Genomic DNA, 17,855 nt, shown 5'->3' on the forward strand with positions numbered 1-17,855 from the left:
TGGCTGAGGTAACCCCGCCCACTGTCTGCCTTGAAACATCCCGAAACGGCCAAAACACCACACAGTCAGAGGAGAGTAGGTTCGAGACACACATGGATGGAGGCCTATAGGAGACGATTAAGAAGGTTATTCCTGTAAGAGTTGGCTTTTAATTTTGGGGGGGGGGAGTCCTGCAGATCCTACCTTAAACTAAATTTTAAAACACACCCATACAGATTAAAGTTATAGTATTACCTTTTTTTTCTAAATAAAAAAGGAAATTGCTGTAAAACTGATACTTCCAGGGCTTGACAATAACTTTTTTGCTCACCAGCCACTGTGGCTAGTGGTATCCCTGAGTTACTAGCCACTCAGTACTTTAACTGGCCACGATTTGTTGTTGGATAATTATGTTCAATATGATTAAAGCCAATGATGACATGCTCAAGTTTACTTAAAAAAGATTTACAACCTCTTTAAATGTAAATGACCCCTATGCACACTCAAAACAAGATTACATCAATGTTAAAATCCACAGGTCCTTAATCAGGTATTCAGCTCTGATAAAGTTGTGTTTAACATTATGCTCCTTTCATATGAAAATATGCAGTCTATTATTAAGACATAGTAATTAAAATAGTAGTTTGTTATTGCTTATAATAAAATGGTAAAGGGGATTAATTGAACTGATAAAAACTCAGCAAGAGACACTGTCTACTTAAATATTTATTAACGATTGTAATCAGAAAATAATTTCTTTTTTTCATAAGAATGACAATGGTAAATGAATTTCCTCTGAGCTTTCAACATCAGAGTCATCTTTTTGCTTGTCTCTCTGCTCCATGTTTGAGATAAAATTCAACCCGCCAAAGTGGCCAGTGGGAGCGGCAGTGTTACCAGCCACTGCCGAAATCCACCCATTTGGCCGGTTGGCCGGTGTTAATGTCAAGTCCTGGATACTTCACATACAAATTGTACCAAAATATGTGATTTACAGTATTAACCTTTTACTCTACTTTCTATACTCAGCTAGATAAACAAAGATTACTCACTAAATTGTTGGTGCTTCTTTTAATCTTAGTTTTGTTTTCCAGATTAACTTTTCTCAAAGTTTAAAATGTTTCCAAGAATTCACACCTGTGATTAAGTGAGTGTTAACAAGAGTCACTGCTTTCTTTGTCTTTGGAAAAGAGGTTTTATTTGCTTCTACAAGACATGGCACAGGTTCACTGTGGCCCTCTGAGCTTTCTGTTTCCCAACCTATAAAACTAAAACCTAAAAATGGGACACATCCTGTCCGTCTGTTTTTATGAAGCTCCCACTCCCACACTTCCTGTGGTCTCTCTGTCCACTCTTCATTTTAAGCCTGTGCTCAGTCATCCCTTGAGTCTGTCATGTGCTTTCATGACTTTCTGTCATAGTATTATATGACAGCTTCTAGCATGACTGCAGGTTGAATTACATCATGGGGAGAGTTGTATTTTGGGACTGATATTTACACAACACAAGCCCTGCTTCCTTTTTTTGTCACTTGAGACTGAACCATCTGATTAAATGTGAATGAGGGTGGTGTTATGGCTACGAACAAGCAGACAGATAGTGGAGATAAACGTCATAAAAATGGAAGCAACGAGCAAGGAAACAGACACAGAGGGTGTTTACAGTCCAGTGTTTGATGCCTGGCCTCTGGGCACGGCACCTTCCCTCCGCGCCTGGAGCATGTCTGGCTCTCTGTCTGGCTCTAACAGGAAAGTAGACAGATTACCAGTGAGGGTTCAGTGAGCTGGAGGTACGAGGTGACATGGCAGCATGGAGGGGGGGCCATATCCTTTTACAGTCTGGAAATAAAGCAGGCCAGCAGCGGGGATACGGCCTCACGTCTGTCATCTTATTGGGTCATTAGATGACGAGGCCACAGCAGAGGTACTTTATGTGGAGGTCCAGCAGCAGGCTCTAACAGGCAGGAAATCTAACATGAGAGGTGTTTCTTTTATACCCAAGATTTCATGTGCTGTGAAACTGACAACTCCTACTGTACCACATGTTTGACATTACACTCAGAACTGCAGTGTTTCCGGGTAGATAGCAAAGTCATTGCCTGTCATTGTTTAATTATTCAAGCAAACTGGAGTTTTAAAAGTTAGAGCTTTTGAGTAGAGTTAAAGAACAGTCTGTCCTCTTAGAGTTAGAGTTTGATACTTTAGGATTAGTTTACTGGCTTTATTTCTTTCTGCAGAGTTAGCTGCGAATATCTGTGATGAATTTGCAAAGCATTATTCAGCAGCTGGGCACAAAGATGGGATACAATTAGTCTGTCCTTGTTCATGGGGTCCTCCTTAACACACTGTGCTTACCTTAGTTCCAAGACATGACTTGCACACGCCTGCGCCACAGTCTAATTGATATTTTTTATCATTTACAGTCAAAAACATTTTCATTGTGCACTGCCAAAGATGCTTTAGTGTTAACAATGCTCTCCTGCAGATTTGGAGTTGGCTCTGAAAACTATTTTTTTCTCAATATGTGCTACTTTCTGCTAATTTCTGACCATACGAAGTAAGTTATCAGTTTTCATGTACCTGTGCTTGATATAAAAACACACATCTAATGTATTATGTTCTACTCCCAATAATGATACAGCCCAATGTATCACTCTTCATAAGTCTCGCCAGTGATTCATGAAAACACTTCACTGAGTCTGACACCAAGCTGCTCACAAAAGATACAGCCATTAAAAATAATTTAGGCTTGCGTTAGTTTATGCTGGACACAGACGTCACATGCCCAGCTGTTATTAGCTGACGGGCTGATGTTCGATTCATTGTTTACAACCAATTACAGCGTTTTCCATAAGGCAGTAACACATCTTCACTCTCACTACACCTGGCCACACCTATGCTGCTCAGACTACACTGCAGCTGGTTTGACTTTGCCTCCTCCAACCCAGCTCATACACTTGTTCATTTTTATATCTTAAAAAGAATCTTCAGTTTCAATGTTTCTGTAGATTTCTGCACCACCTTCGGACAAAATGATACTTCTCATGCCTTTGCTGGTTTTGTCCTTTATACATATTTTTTTGGGGGGCAAAAATATCATCCTTCTTACATTTGATAGCCAAACATTTCCCTTACTGGATATTTGTGGAAGATAAAGAAAAAGGGGGCTTCCATGTGCTGCCAATTGTCTGGTCTGACACCTTCCCACTTGCTGTGGTTGAAGAAATTAAAAATTTACTGGATTTGTAGAAGTTGTTTATGGTCTGGTTTGCTTTTGTGGGTCATAAATGAGCATCATTGCAATTTTGGTCAGTTTCCCACCGGCTAAAAATTCCTCACAGGAGATTTAAATGGGATCACAAAAATGAGCCTTTGGGGTTTTAGTGCTACCTCTTCACCTGGTACCCATTATAATGCAGAGGAGTATACAGCCAGGAGCTGTGACCCACTGGAGCGGAGCAGCTTTATGAAGAGGACAAGACACCTGGAAGAGTCATTGTTTTTAAAATTTTGTTAGGAGACACATAAAATAACCAGTTAACATGAATATAATGTGTTGTTTAATAAGATAAAGAGATGCTTGTGGGTAGATTTTGTTAGTCCCAAACAGAGCCGGGCCATCTTTGCCTCTTTGTGCTGCATTAAGCTGATCAGCTGCTGACTTCAGATATGAGAGCAGTATTTCTCTTCTGATCTTAATCTCCTCTTGTAAGTAACTCAGCTTTTATCCCAGAATATCATACTTTTCTCTTTATTATACGGCCCAGTAGATAGAGTTGTAGAACAAAGAAAAACAACAAACAGCAGGAGTTAAAGGGAACAAAGGAATTTGTCCGTAATGAGAGTTTCTTTCATCCAGTCGGGGGAATACACCACAGACTGGCCGAGATTAGACATCCTTCCTGGAGCATTTTTCATGGTGACTCCTGGGATTTAAGGATCGAGAAACATGCAAGTGATGTACAAAGGGAACAGCTCAAGGTGCATCGCCCCTTGGCCCCTTAGATCATCTGGAGACAACCAAAATAACCCATGCAAATCTAAAAACACACAGACATGAACCCTCTCCCCTTCAAACAGAGGAGGCCGTCACTGTGACGAGAGTTGCAGTATTCCAGGAATGTCCTGATCCGTCAGGGCCGGGATGCCTCAGGGAAGAGGCTGAGAATGCTCTCCCTCCTTTCCTTACTTTTCTTCATCATATACATGCTCTTATATGTGAGGGTGATTCATATGATCGGTCTTATTCACAGGGGGAGCAGATTACTCTTGGCCTCATACATTCACAGGCATGATGTATATTCTCACTTACACAGTTTCTTTTCATCTTCACTCATCCTGTCCTGTCTTTGTCCCACATACTCCATTTTTCCACAGGTTTAAAATCTTTCACACGGTATCTAATGATTGTGATATAGTGTAGCCGCCAGCAGAGATGCCTGTAATATCATACCTGTTTTTTTACCTCAGCATGTCTCAATGTGGTGATGTCATTACTGGAGTTTGAAAATAACTGGCATGCCACTGGATGATTACCAGGGTTAAGGGTTGTGTGACCCCTCAGGTGCAGAGCTGTTGTCTGTCTGACAGGGGAGGTAAGGCACAGTTAATGAGTGGCAGTTAAAAATAAGTACTAATATGTTGCAGGAATGCATCACAATGAAGCATCCAGACAGTTAGTGGAAGAATCTGCATGTCTCATTTATTGTTTTTCGGAGATGATTTTATGCTCTTAATATAATGTCAGCTGCGTGTGTTTGATTAGCAATTTAGAGGAAATAATAGGTTTTAATGTAAAAAATGCACTGATACATTTTTTGGGAATAAAAATGTTGTCCGTGTGAGCAAATTATTTTTTAATGATTGTTAAAGAAAAAAAGCAAAAGTATCAGCTTAAAAAAAATAATTATCAATAGTCTACCAAAGATGGTGTCTTCCTTTAAACAGCCCGATTCTGAGATTTCATGGTGGGAGGGGTCTGGGAAGAAACATGAAGTGGGCGGGGCCAACCTCTTCATATTCCCAAGTGTCAATGAACGCACCATATCAAGTTGAACTCTGAAGTACGTGGGTAGAGAATATGACTGCAGAACTGCCCAGCAGTACGAGTCTGTCCTAAAGACACTTCCACAACAACTGAGACCATATTATCGCGTTTTTTTTTTCCTGAGTGGAAGTTGTTTTTAAGTCGAAAAGCAACAAGTTGGACTTCTTATGTCTGGATAACTTCTTCAGGGCGCGTACCTGCTGTTGTGGAATAACAACAGGTGACTTTATGTGGAAGTAGCGGCACGACATCTCCTTCAGGATGAGACTGTGGACTTTGCTTGTCTTCATTCGGTGCGCAGCCTGTCTTGATCCAGCTGGTGAGTTTTACGCGCGCACTTTTGAGAGTTTAAAGAACAGAAATGGCTTTGCAGTGAAATCCTGTAGCGTCATATCCAGCAGTTTTCAAAATAATAAAGTTAGAGCACCTGTTAGTAGTCTGTCACTTGTTGTAAAACAGTGAAATTGATTCTGGTGCCTATGTGTAACATTGAAAAAGCAAAGCAGACTGTCAAGATAAATGATTTCTGCATGGTCATTTTTAATCCTTGTAAGCAGACAAGCTTCAGATGAAGACGAGGAGCTGCAGTTACAGCCTCTCGTTTTCAATTTCCCCGGATGGGATTTAAAGAGGGGCATAGGTTTGACATTTATAAGTCACAGTTTAACATCAACAACAATACTCATGCATGTTAAAGATACATAAATATAATAAGAGGTACAGCTTTGTCCATATTGAATCTGAAATGTAATCACAAGTGCTATAAGAAGGTATGAAAACGTGTGTGCATACTGAGTGAAAAATAAATCAAATTCAATCTGTTTAAGACTGCAGTTCATGAATGTTTCCTTTTTTCAGCAGAAGCATCAAAGCCAAGAAGTCCAGCTGCAGAGAGCCGCTGCTCCAGACGAGCTTGTAACCCCCGCATGGGCAACCTGGCCCAGGGAAGAGTACTGAGCACCCTATCAGTGTGTGGATCTAACTCCACTGAATCTTCCTGCTTCTACAAAGAGACCTCTGACCCCCCCAGCAGGGGGTCCTGCCGTGCACTAAAATGCAGCAAGTGTAACTCTGCTGTCCCTGGCCAGGCGCACCCTCCCTCTGCCATGAGTGACTCCCCTTTCCGAAACCCTGACACTTGGTGGCAGTCTGCTGAGGGTGTGAAGGAGGAGATGCTCCAGCTAGACCTGGAGACAGAGTTTTTCCTCACCCACCTCATCATGGTGTTCCGCTCCCCCCGCCCTGCTGCCATGGTGCTGGAGAGATCCCAGGACTATGGGCGCAGCTGGAAGACACTTAAATATTTTGCCAAAGACTGTGAGGTGAAGTTTGGTCTGACTGAGGGGGTGCCAAGCTTGGAGAGTGGAGCTACCTGCACCTCAAAGTACTCAGGAGCTTTTCCTTGTACCAGAGGAGAGGTGGGTGCTGAACTAGAACATCCTCACATGGGATGACAAAGAAATAAATAAGTCAGTTTTTTCCTGGTAAATAGAAAACCTTGAAACAACCAGCATCTGGCTCAGAGAACATTGAATTTCCATATCCACAAAGAAATGTGCTCTCCCTTCCTCTTTGCCCTTCTACTTATTCACACTGCAAAAAACTGAAATCTTATGAAATGTTTTTGTCTTATTGTAAGTAAAAACTGTCTTGTTATACTTAATATGAGCCACATTCAACTGACCAGTCTAGAAAAATGTCTTATTTCAAGCTATTTAAAGACAACAATGAGGTAATAAGTCAAAAAAAATCTGCCAATGGAACAAGAAAAATGTACAAGGAAATTTGCTTGACACAAGAATAATGTCTTAAAACAAGTATCTTTTCTCTTGTTCCATTGGCAATTTTTTTTTTATTTTACTTGTTACATTTTTCTGGACTGGTAAGATGAATGTGACTCATATTAAGTTTTTTAAAAAGACATTTTCTGCTGAAAATAAGACAAAAATACTTGATAACATTTCAGTTATTTTCAGCGCATGAGCATGTGGAAGGGGTGGGAGTTCCTAGAGCAGGGCCTTATCGCTTAATTTAAGTCATTATATGAAAATAACCATTTTTTATGAGAGTGCTGACTGAAATATGACTGAAAGGATTAAATACTTTGCTGAAATAGAAAGTAAAACAGTAAAAGGTAACGCCAATTAGCTCCTCTTTAGATCTACCCATGGTTGATTGGGCCTAATGCAGTTTGTTGAGTTAAATATGCTCCTGGTGTTGTAAGGTCCCACTTTTGACTGAAAAACTTAAAGACCAAAAAGTATAAAAAGATTCAGACTTTCAGGTCAGAAAGTTGTGTTCCCCTGATGTGCTCTACACCAATTTTCATCCATTTTTCTGTCTTACACTTTTCTTATTCCAAGTATAAAACACAACTTGTATAAAATGAACTAAATCCTCAGTTTAAACCACAAAACTTTAAAAATCACACTCATGACACGACTTCATTGGCATTGACATTTGATAAAAGTGCCACCCACAGTGCGTGCATGAATGTAAACCCATTTATAAAAACACAGACATGAAAACGCAGGATATTTCAAGACCAAGTTGAATGCTGTCATTCAGAGGAGGTGTTGAAGAAAAATAAAGTAAAGTCCCTGATATTACATTTCCATGTTATTTCTGACATCTGAGAGTGACCACATCAAAACAAGCCACCACTCACCATCTGCTCCGCTCTTGTTGTCGGAGCATTGGCACCAGAGCACACTCTAAGCTGATATCACACAGGCCACTGAACAAACAGTTGACCAGGCTTTGTAAACTGATCTCCTCTGATCGGCTGCGGGAGACCTTTTTTGTCGGGCCAGGCTTCTGAGCTGCAAACTGCTTTGACACACACGTCCAGAATATCAATGCTTCACTCTTACCTCTGATGTCCGCTCAAAGCGTTTATCTGACCTGCTGCATCATCACAGGGCGGCCTCCGCCAGATAATCAGCTATGGTTAATTCATGAGCAGACCTATTGTTCACAAAGATATAACCGTGGATAAACTGTGTTAAAAAAAAAAAAAAGAGAGAGCCCTCTTTGGTCCCAGTCGGTTCAGACTATTTTGGGAGCTTCAGGCTGAATGTCTCAATGAATATACGGCTTCAACAGATCTCATAATGACTGTTTATTTGCAACCAGTATGTGTCTGTTACAGTGTGTCAGCTACCTGTGTAAGCCCATAACCCTTTTTATAATTAGTGTCTCTGTTGCTCCACATGTAAGACCTGTAAGACAAGTTTCAGCAGAAGAGCAAAGCTTCAAACATTACATTTAAACTCTCTAAGGGAAACTGAAACCACTTTGCTACCCAGCTCTATCTCAGCTCCTCCTTTTATGCTGTGTCTGATTTGACCAGTGTTATATATATTGTCATTGATGCTTGCTTTGTTCTATACCTGGGGGCCTTTGCTGCTGCTCTCCCTGCCTCAATTTTCTGCTTATGGGCATTAGAGAGAGGGGGGATGTGTTTCTCTACCTTTAGCTTTGGGGTCTCACGTAGAATAGCAGAGAGCGTCTGCCAAATCTTACTTATTGCATGAAATGTATTATTTCTCCTCCCAATGTGTGTGGTTGTGACTGAAATATAAAATCAGTTCCAGTTAAGGTTTCATGAGGGCTGTTGGAGGTGACAACTTGAAGCCACTTGTCTGTTGAATTCAAAAAGGACTTTATGAGAAGCTACAAAAAGAGGTGTTAGCTTCACAGTGACACTGGATACAATAAGCTATGATTGTAAAACATTAAGAAAGTTGAGATTATAATACCCTGGATCTGATTTAATAATTCTTAGTAAGTAACTTTATCCTTTTTGTTTCCACTCTTTTCTTTCTCTGGCTCAGTGATGAAAAGCATTTTTCATGTACAGACGATGAGAGTGTTTCTGGGAAATCAATATTAACTGGACTAGAAAGAATATGAGCCACTCGACCATGTTTACGTTGGCACTCATCTGATTTTCTCAGAACAGAAGCTATTTAAAGAGCATGAAAGGCAAACCAGATCGTTGCCTGCTCTTTATTTGGTAAACTGACATAATTTATGTTTCCTGTCATGCTCCATCAGTGCCTCTAATATCCATTTTATCGCCTGTTTTCAGAAGGCTACCAGAGTCCGACAACACGTTTTTAACACATTATTTCGTGACTCTCCAGGTGATCTATCGAGCATTGTCACCCTGGCACTCTGTGGATCCGTATGGACCAGCGGCCCAGGACCAGCTCATGATCACCAACCTGAGGGTGCGTCTGCTGCAGCACCAGCTGTGTCCCTGCCAGGCCAAACATCCTGCAGCTGCCACCCTGCCCACACATCATTATGCCATCTATGACTTTATTGTGAAGGGTAGCTGCCTTTGTAATGGACATGCTGAGCAGTGTGTACCAGCCAGCAGCTTCAAACCCAGCCTACAGAAGACTAACAACATGGTGAGTTATTCTGAGCTTGTTTCTTGTGCACACAGCTTCCAAATGCGCAATAATCCACTTGTTTTGGAAACCCACAGAGATGTTGTGTCACTCTGAGGTCTTATTTTGTCTCTGTCTTTTGTTTAATACTGATAGTTTGGGAGAGGATAGTTTGGGGTTTTGTTCCCACCACTCCCTCATTGCTCAGCTGTGTGCTGGTATGTGCTGCTGAAGCTGAACACTGCAGTGAAGACTGAACTGAATATTAGGCGACAGCTTTACCTACCATTACAGGGATTTAACTATGTGGAAACCTTCATTATGGTATTCAGTGTAATACTTAAACAATCCTCTGTCTCTGTCATGTTATTGTCTTTACTCTAAATGGAGAATAGAGCCAATTGTTTAAATCCAGAATGCTGAGGGTGTGTAGACATGTTACAGAGGCTGTGTGTACCTGCATGTTGAAGCTGGTGTGTTGTAATGATCAAGTGGTGTTTAAGACATTTGTGGGTGCACAAGTGCTGGAAGTCAGAAGCCATAAGATGAGTTCAAACTTATACTCAAGTGAAAAATGTATCAACCCTTGCTGGATTAGTATTGCTAAATTGTTCTTTAGCACACCTGCATATATATATTCTTTAAAATTTAATTTCAAACCTTTATTTATCGAAGGACATTGAGTTTTCCATATCATTAAAATCACATGCACTTAAAAAAACAAATTTAGCATTCATCTTGGTGGGTTTGGATATGTTATTGTTTATATATTGTAGTTTTGTGTTTTGGGAATGTATTGATGGGGTACCAAGCTTGTCATATGGACAGGGACAGAGGTGTTGTACTGGTTTGAAGCCTCCTATTAACTTTTGTCTGGTGTGGACTGGAGAGGTGGGGTTGAGCTGGGTTGCTGTGTATTTTTGTTGACAGCTATTTTCCTTAAGATCTCTGTGATCACTTAAGCCATCATTAGTTGACATCATCATGTGTTGATCATCTTTTTCCTTCATCAAAAATTAGAGTCATCTTTTCAGATTCTAGTGAGTTTGACTCTTGTCTTGTCTGTCTCTTATGTCATGTCTGACGCGTGCTAGGCCCAACCTCAGTCTCTTGGTAGCTTTTTCACTTTGTGAAAAAGGGAGTCAGGAGGTTGGCACACAGTAAGCTGGAGTAGTGGGATTAGGAGTGGTGTTTAGAAGGTCACTCATGAGGAGCTGATGTATGAGGAGCCAGTGAAGAATAAGTGTCAAGTGAGTTCTGAAGCAGGGTTTGGTGAGTAACAGAGAATCTGAGTTCTGGACATGTTGAAGTTTTTGGAGGTCAATAAAAAAAAGTAAATTTACAGTGAAAACAGGGACAATCTGAGGGAATCTGCAATCATTCAACATAAGCATGGGTAAATTCCTTTAATGAATGAAGTTGAGAAATTAAATGAAATCTGTCACAATTTCCAAAAATGCAAGAACCAGCGTTCATAAGAAAAGAAAAAAGTAGAAAAGGACTCGGAGAGCGCGAACTTCTACCAAGCATATTGTGATTGTCACGCAACACTTAAGTCCTACTTTAATGTTATACTCCCTTTCAGCAGACTGTCTGCTACAATTTGGTGTTAGTTGCAGGTTTGTACGATAATTTGTTACCTGACAGTGTTGAAAATTATGATGACCCAGTACGTATTTCATATTCCAGATCTTAGTATCCAGAATATTTCCAGCACCTGTTATAAATTATCGTGACCTTGTCTTGTTTTGTTGTTGTGCAAAGCAGTACGACCATTTATTGTGGAGTTATATACACATATGGTGAAAACAGCCCTATCTCACACTGATCACCTCCAAAATTTAATCACTTCTTCGCTATCCCATTTTCCTGAAAATTCCAACAAGATCTGTTTGTCTGAGTTATGTTGTTCACAAACAGACAGACAAACTCTCTCAAAAACATAACCCCCTTGGCGAAGGTAACAGCAACTTCTGACTATTTTTTTCCCTCTGTCTGTTTTCCTGGCAGGTCCATGGCAAGTGTGTTTGCAGACACAACACAGCCGGTGACCACTGTGAGCGCTGTGCTCCTCTCTACAATGACCAACCCTGGCAGGCTGCCAACGGCATCACAGGGACGCCGCACGAGTGCCAGAGTGAGTGATGGGGCAGAGAGTCAAATGCAGAGTAGGACACACAGCGTGTAGACTTATCTCCAGAATGACTTTAGCCTCATAAATCTCATGTAACCTTTAGACGCTCACGCGTGATGAATCACAGAGTAGCTCCCCTTTTTTATATCAGCTGCTGAATGAGTTGTCACTGCCATCATTTAGAGCTTCTTATGTGTGAAAATCCAGATGTCTTTAAGACAAAGAATTGATTCAGTCTGTTTCTTTGTGCATTCAAATGTAGAGTGCAAGTGTAACGGCCACGCCAAGAGCTGTCACTTCAGTCGCGGATTGTGGCTTGCTTCTGGGAGGCGCAGTGGAGGTGTGTGCGATGACTGCCGGCACAACACAGAGGGCCGTCACTGCCAGAACTGTAAGAAAGGCTTCTTCAGAGACCCGGGCCTGCCAAAAACTGCCCCTGACTCCTGCAAACGTAAGGCTTTGATACCTGTTTTCTTAAATGTGCAGCTCCTTATTTACTCACATCCTAACTCTGGATGCCAGCAAGGAATTCCACTTAGGAAAGGAAGCCTTTGACATATCAAGGGCAGAAACAGAGATCACTTTTCTTATCCTCATCATGATATCATCTTTGATAAGGGTATTTTTCCCATGCATCTTTCTTAGTATCTGCTCAGCCTGGGATAAGATAGTGCAGGAGCTGTAGCTCGCTCCTGACCAGGAATGATGAGACTGTACTGTTTTGGAATGTGACAGTAATTGCAAACAATGGAGGAATTTCCCATGGACCACGCAAGTGCATTTTTCCCATTCTTGCCCTTTCCCCCCACCAGGCATGCTGCAGCATTTCTAAGACTAAACATGCTGCTTTTGGAAAAAGATGAAGCAAAGGCTGTAACAAAGAAAAAAAATCCATCTGTCATCATAGCGGAGCATCAGGCCGCAGCTCTGACAGCGCAGAGAGAGTGATTTACTGTTTGTTTTTGCTGCAGCTGCTCAGAGCATGTCGAGTACACACTCCCAGCTTGTCGCTCGTTACAGGAGGATGATAGAACACATTTTACTTTCATGTTTCCGCGGGAGTTCACCGTGCGAGATCTAAATATGTTTGCCAGTTCTTCAAAAAGTGTGTTTGTCCTCAGCACACGTGCATGCTCATAATGTACAGCATATGCTCAGCCAGAAAAGGTTACACATCCAGAAATGCTAACACGCGCTGCTCTGCTCTCGTTCTGTCTCTTCTGCAGCCTGTTCCTGCCACCCTGTAGGCTCCGTCCTCTCAGGTGGGCGCCCTCTCTGTAACCCCAGCAGCGGGGAGTGCACTTGTAAGCCCGGTGTTGGAGGCCTCCGCTGTGACAGCTGCATGCTGGGATACTGGGGCTTTCATGACTATGGCTGCCGTCCGTGCGACTGCACCGGGGACTGTGACCCTTACACTGGTGACTGCATCTCTGGGTAGGAGCCAGGCTTTTATTCCATTTCCATATGTATGTGTACTTAAAGTGATGCATGGTGTGGAGGCAGAGTGCATTTTGGGTGATTAACTCTGAGCCCCTGACTGATTTTACCTCTGCGGCACAGCTCAGATGTGGAGGTCTTCCACACAGCCGCTGGCCACATGGGACACAGCAGCAGCAGCAGCAGCAGCAATAATAGTGAGACGGCACTCTTTAGGGTAGAGGAGCTTTTCTCTGCACTGCACCACTCTGGTGAGTCACAGGTCAGATTACACTTAACACACTGCTCGCTCATCAGCCCATTTCAACTCACATGTGGCTCTTCTGATTGCACTGTGTTGTGATGGATTGATTTGGATGACTCATTAATAACGTCCCATTGTTTTCCAGAGAAATGTGAGTGTTTGGAAGTTACGCTTGGCAGCCCCAAACTCTTCTGTGCTGCAGAGTATGACTATGGTAAGAGCATTGCTTCCGTATTCATTATTCAAAAACAAGCCACATCTGATTCTTCATAACTTTAATGTTGTTCTGACCTAAAGCGTACATTTTCAGCAACAAACAAGTAAAAAAAAACGAGGATCACAACAAGGCACAGGCAGGAAACTTAACAGTCGTCATTAAGGAAAACAAAAAGAGCTGCATTTATGCAACGACTTCCACAATCACATATAACACGCGCCGTAACGTATTCTTGACAAACTCATGTGACCTTCTCATAATGTTTATTGGTTAAAACTGTTCCTTAATGACGTTTTTAGCATCTCTTAAAGGTATATTCCTATCATTTGTCCTTTTCTATAGGGTGCATGTTTTTAAAGAAGATTCTGTATTTGAAGATTATCTTTTGTTGTTGCACTTATTGTATAAATCCTTTGCTTAAAGGTGTATGAAACATAATTTAGCAGTATGTAGGTTTACATTGAGACCATTTATAAAGACCATAAAACATGCTGACTGCAGCACTTCCTCGTACATTTACAGATTTTAGGACTACAGAGGAGGGACAGGAAATACCAGGTGTAATGTCGGGAGATATTCAGCAAATGGTCAAAAAGAGATTTTTGAGATTTAAGTGATAAACTGAATTGAAAGATTTTGGCTCAAACCAAGTGTAACGAGACCATTCTTACGTAGAATAAGACAAATACACTTGATAAGATTTCAGTTTTTCTGCAGTGTAGAGGAAAATTACTAAAAGTTGCCTTGGCAAATTTATGAGCAAACAAGGCAGATTTAAGTAATTTTCCTCTACACTGCAAAAAAACCTGAAATCTTATCAAGTGTATTTGTCTTATTCTAAGTAAAAATGGTCTTTTTACACTTGGTATGAGCCACATTTACCTGACCAGTCCAGAAAAATGTCTTTTTTTTAAGTTGTTTAAAGACAAAAATTAGGTTTACATCGTTTGTAACAAGTAGAAAAATCAGTCAATTAAACAAGAAAAAAAAATAGAAAATTTGCTTAAGCCTTGAATACTTTTCTCTGGTTGCATTGACAGATTTTTTTTAACTTGTTAGACATTCTTCTGGACTGGTCAGGTGAATGCGGCTCAAATTACATCTAAAAAAACGTTTTCTACTAAAAATAAGACAAAAACACTTAACAAAATTTCATTTTTTTAGGGTACAGTTTGTCTGAATGTAATTTAAGGGGACAATCAGAAGAGCAGCCAGCTCACTGAACTACATAAAGGATTGTGGTGCATCTTTTTTTACTTCAAATTTACAGGTTTCAACAATTACTCACTGCCCAATCATCAACACCACATTGTTAGAGCTTTTTAATTGATTCAACAAAAAATCTGTTGTCTCTGTAAACAGGATGTGTTCTTAAACTGCTTGGCAAACAGCAGTCAGTTTTTCTTTTAACTTTGAGCCTGCATTTTTATTATGTTATTGGTTCCCGTGTTTTCTAACAGATTGCTGCATAATTTGGCCTGCAACCACCATATGTAATCATGTGCTTGTCACCATCAGTCTTATGCACAACTACCAAAATAAAAACCTGCTTAAAAAGATCAGAGCAACACTTTCTCTTCTTTTAGTCTGATTTTAAAATTGATGCAGCTGCAGAAAACATGCTTGACTTGAGTACATGGCATGCATTGCACCCTGCTTCTTCCATGCAACAATCAAAAGCAAGTTTTTTAATAGACTTACCTTGCTTATGGAGGGTCATCATTAGATTGCATGCTCCAAATGTATTATATCAAAATCAGTTAGTCAAAGAATGAGCTGTCTGGTAATTTTTTAAAACTTTAAAAGCTTCTTAGGGGTCACAGAGGACATCAAATAACATTATCAGTGGTTTGGTAATTCTGCTTGTGTCCAGAAAACTTTAATGGGGTACATCTTAACATAATATTTGTAATAAACTTTCTTTTGTGCAAAATGATTACAGTTTGAGGATTTAAAAGTCAATGCTTGTGACTTAATCTTAAATTGATAGCCTAGTAATGTATGTTTTTGTGTTGCCTCGGCAGTGCTGTTGGTGAGGGTGATGTCAGCTCATGATAAAGGCTCCCATGCAGAGGTCGAGGTGAAGGTCAGAAAGGTTTTCTTCCAAAACCCTCAGCTGAGGATCCAGAGAGGCAGCGTCACCCTTTACCCAGAGTCCTGGACCACACAGGGCTGTACCTGCCCCATCCTCAACCCAGGTCAGCTCTCAATGAGAAGATTTATCGCTCAGCACGCAGAAGCTTATAATTAGTCAGCTCCGGAGTGGACAAGCTGCTGGCTTTGTGCTGAATAGAGGATCTTTGTCGCTGCTCCCTGAGACTTTGAGTGGTTGCCAACGTCCCGGCATCACTCATTTAAAACGGACATTTACAGCTTAGAGATTAAAGCCACCTCTCATTTATGAGACTATTCCACATCTAACACTTTCCCAATAATCTCTTCTGGCAACATTCATCCAGGCCAGCCGAAGCAGCCCAGTGTTTAAATGGTTTATTATGGTTATATAATGATGTGTGTTCTTTTTACAGGGATTTTCTTCCAGTTCTGTGTATTTTGGTATCATTCTCTGCAGACTTCAAATTCAGTCTGCTCTCTTTTCCCTCCAGGATCTGAGTACCTGGTGGCCGGTCACGAGGACTGGAGAAGCGGCCGGCTTATGGTCAACACAAAGAGCTTGGTTAAACCCTGGAAGTCGAGCCTGGGACGCAAAATCCTCGACATACTCAGAACAGACTGTGGTCACCGCTAAGAGCTGCAAAGAAGAAGAGAGGGATGAAGTGATGGAGAGACAGAATAAACAGAAGGACAGCTTGAACAGGGCACTGCTAAAAGGACAGCCAAATCCAGTGTCTGCTGCTGGGAATTTACTGTTTCTTCAGTGTCCAAAGTGGACGTCACGAGAGACGGCATTACAAAGCTGTGGTTGTTGACTCTGTATGGTAGAAATAAGCACAAACTGAAAATATCTTCCCGAGACGACAGAAACCTGAGACGTTTTCACCAGAGCAAAAACTGTATCTTGGAGTGATTGCACTCCTGTCTTACTGTCTGCTGTGCCTCAGCTCTAAAATTGTTCCCTGTTATTTATGAAACAATCTTGAATACGTATTAAACACTCAATTATGTTTTATACCCTGGCTGTCAGAGTTGATGAGCCAAGCTGCAGTCATATTTTACTGTATCTGTTTCATTGAGAGATGTTTATTTAGGAATCCTGCGACCGCACGGTCTGAATCATCCTCGTCCTCTCACAGATATTGGAGATAAATCAAGAATGAGTCAAAGTCAGAATGTGGGCGAGTGTGTATCTGGTGTGTGTGTGTGCAAATGCTTGATGTCCTTGGCAGAGAGTGTGGGAGTGTGCAGGTCAGAACAAGAAACTCCAGGATTAAAAAAAAAAGACATTAAAGGAATCAGGAGGGCTAATCTGAGCTGCTCCGCTCTGCTCCGGCACACTCGCCCGCCTGCTGTCAGACAAGAGCAAGACACGCTTTCCTGGAGGGCCTGAAGTACATGCGAGCGGCTTAAAGACCCAGGATTGACTGTTCTCTTAGAGCTGGTTCAGCTACACAAGTGGATCTTTGTCGGTGTTGTCAGACTTGATTCTGGGAGGATTTTCTGCTGTCCTCACACAACCCTCTACAAGGATTCAATAGAGTCAGCCTCCTGGACCCTGTGGGAGCAAGTGTGTGTGTGTGAAAGGAAGCACACACACACTCTGAACATATGTTTCTCTATTTGGCCTGTGACTCCTGCTGCCCCAAAATAAATATGTATTAAAAGCGCGGTTACTCATTGACATCCCAGATCAGATACACAGTCCGCAGGCCAGTTTTTGAGTCGAGTCCAGTTAAGAATAGTCTGTATCTGCTGTCTCCTAGGAGAAGGATGAACTCTGTGAGGAGACATGATGCATTCCTCAGCTGTGACATCACCAGCCATGTCCTTGTCCCAAAGACTTTACCAAAATAAGAGAGAATGGGAAGGAATGCTGTCCTTGTAAAGGACACGTTGGTGATTTGGGAGCAGGAATGCATGATGCTGTCAGTGTGATATGATAACTATTTTTGTGCCTCTTGTATGTTCTCATTTTTCAATGTAAATTCCTCTAACTACACATCAGTGCTTGTTCTTAATGCTTATGAGAAGAGACTATCACATTCCATTGAACCATTATGCTGAGGCATGAAGCTATAAATAGCCTGATGTGTCTTACAGTAACATCTTTGCTACTAGAGACAGCTGAGTGATGTATTACCCATGTTTCAGTACCGCCATCCTTTGGTAAAAACCGAGAAATACACCAGTTAATGAGAAAAAGAATATTTTAAAAAATACACACAGCCATTGAAGGAAGATTTATAACAATTTATTTCTTATAAAACTGCCTCAACTTAA

The 17,855-nt window shown here is 41.3% G+C and overlaps 1 protein-coding gene across 2 annotated transcripts; it reads left to right on the forward strand.

The window, feature by feature from the left end:
• The first annotated feature begins 5,024 nt into the window (after window positions 1-5,024).
• LOC141796327 (netrin-4-like) lies at window positions 5,025-17,777 on the forward strand. 2 transcript variants are annotated; one of them, XM_074677365.1, is made up of 10 exons: window positions 5,025-5,344; window positions 5,884-6,443; window positions 9,174-9,446; window positions 11,436-11,562; window positions 11,822-12,010; window positions 12,786-12,993; window positions 13,120-13,247; window positions 13,386-13,454; window positions 15,482-15,655; window positions 16,064-17,777. In XM_074677365.1, exons 1-10 carry the CDS (start codon window positions 5,287-5,289, stop codon window positions 16,204-16,206), a joined length of 1,929 nt encoding a protein of 642 aa, XP_074533466.1. In that variant the 5' UTR covers window positions 5,025-5,286; the 3' UTR covers window positions 16,207-17,777. The 2 variants fall into 2 exon arrangements, with proteins under 2 accessions (XP_074533466.1, XP_074533467.1); XM_074677366.1 differs by having other exon boundaries at window positions 5,887-6,443.
• The last annotated feature ends 78 nt before the right edge of the window (window positions 17,778-17,855 follow it).

Source organism: Halichoeres trimaculatus, unplaced genomic scaffold (assembly GCF_033239565.1).
Source record: "Halichoeres trimaculatus isolate MK-OKI-2021-1 unplaced genomic scaffold, fHalTri1.1 fHalTri1_scaffold_10, whole genome shotgun sequence".
Taxonomy (NCBI): Eukaryota; Metazoa; Chordata; class Actinopteri; order Labriformes; family Labridae; genus Halichoeres; species Halichoeres trimaculatus.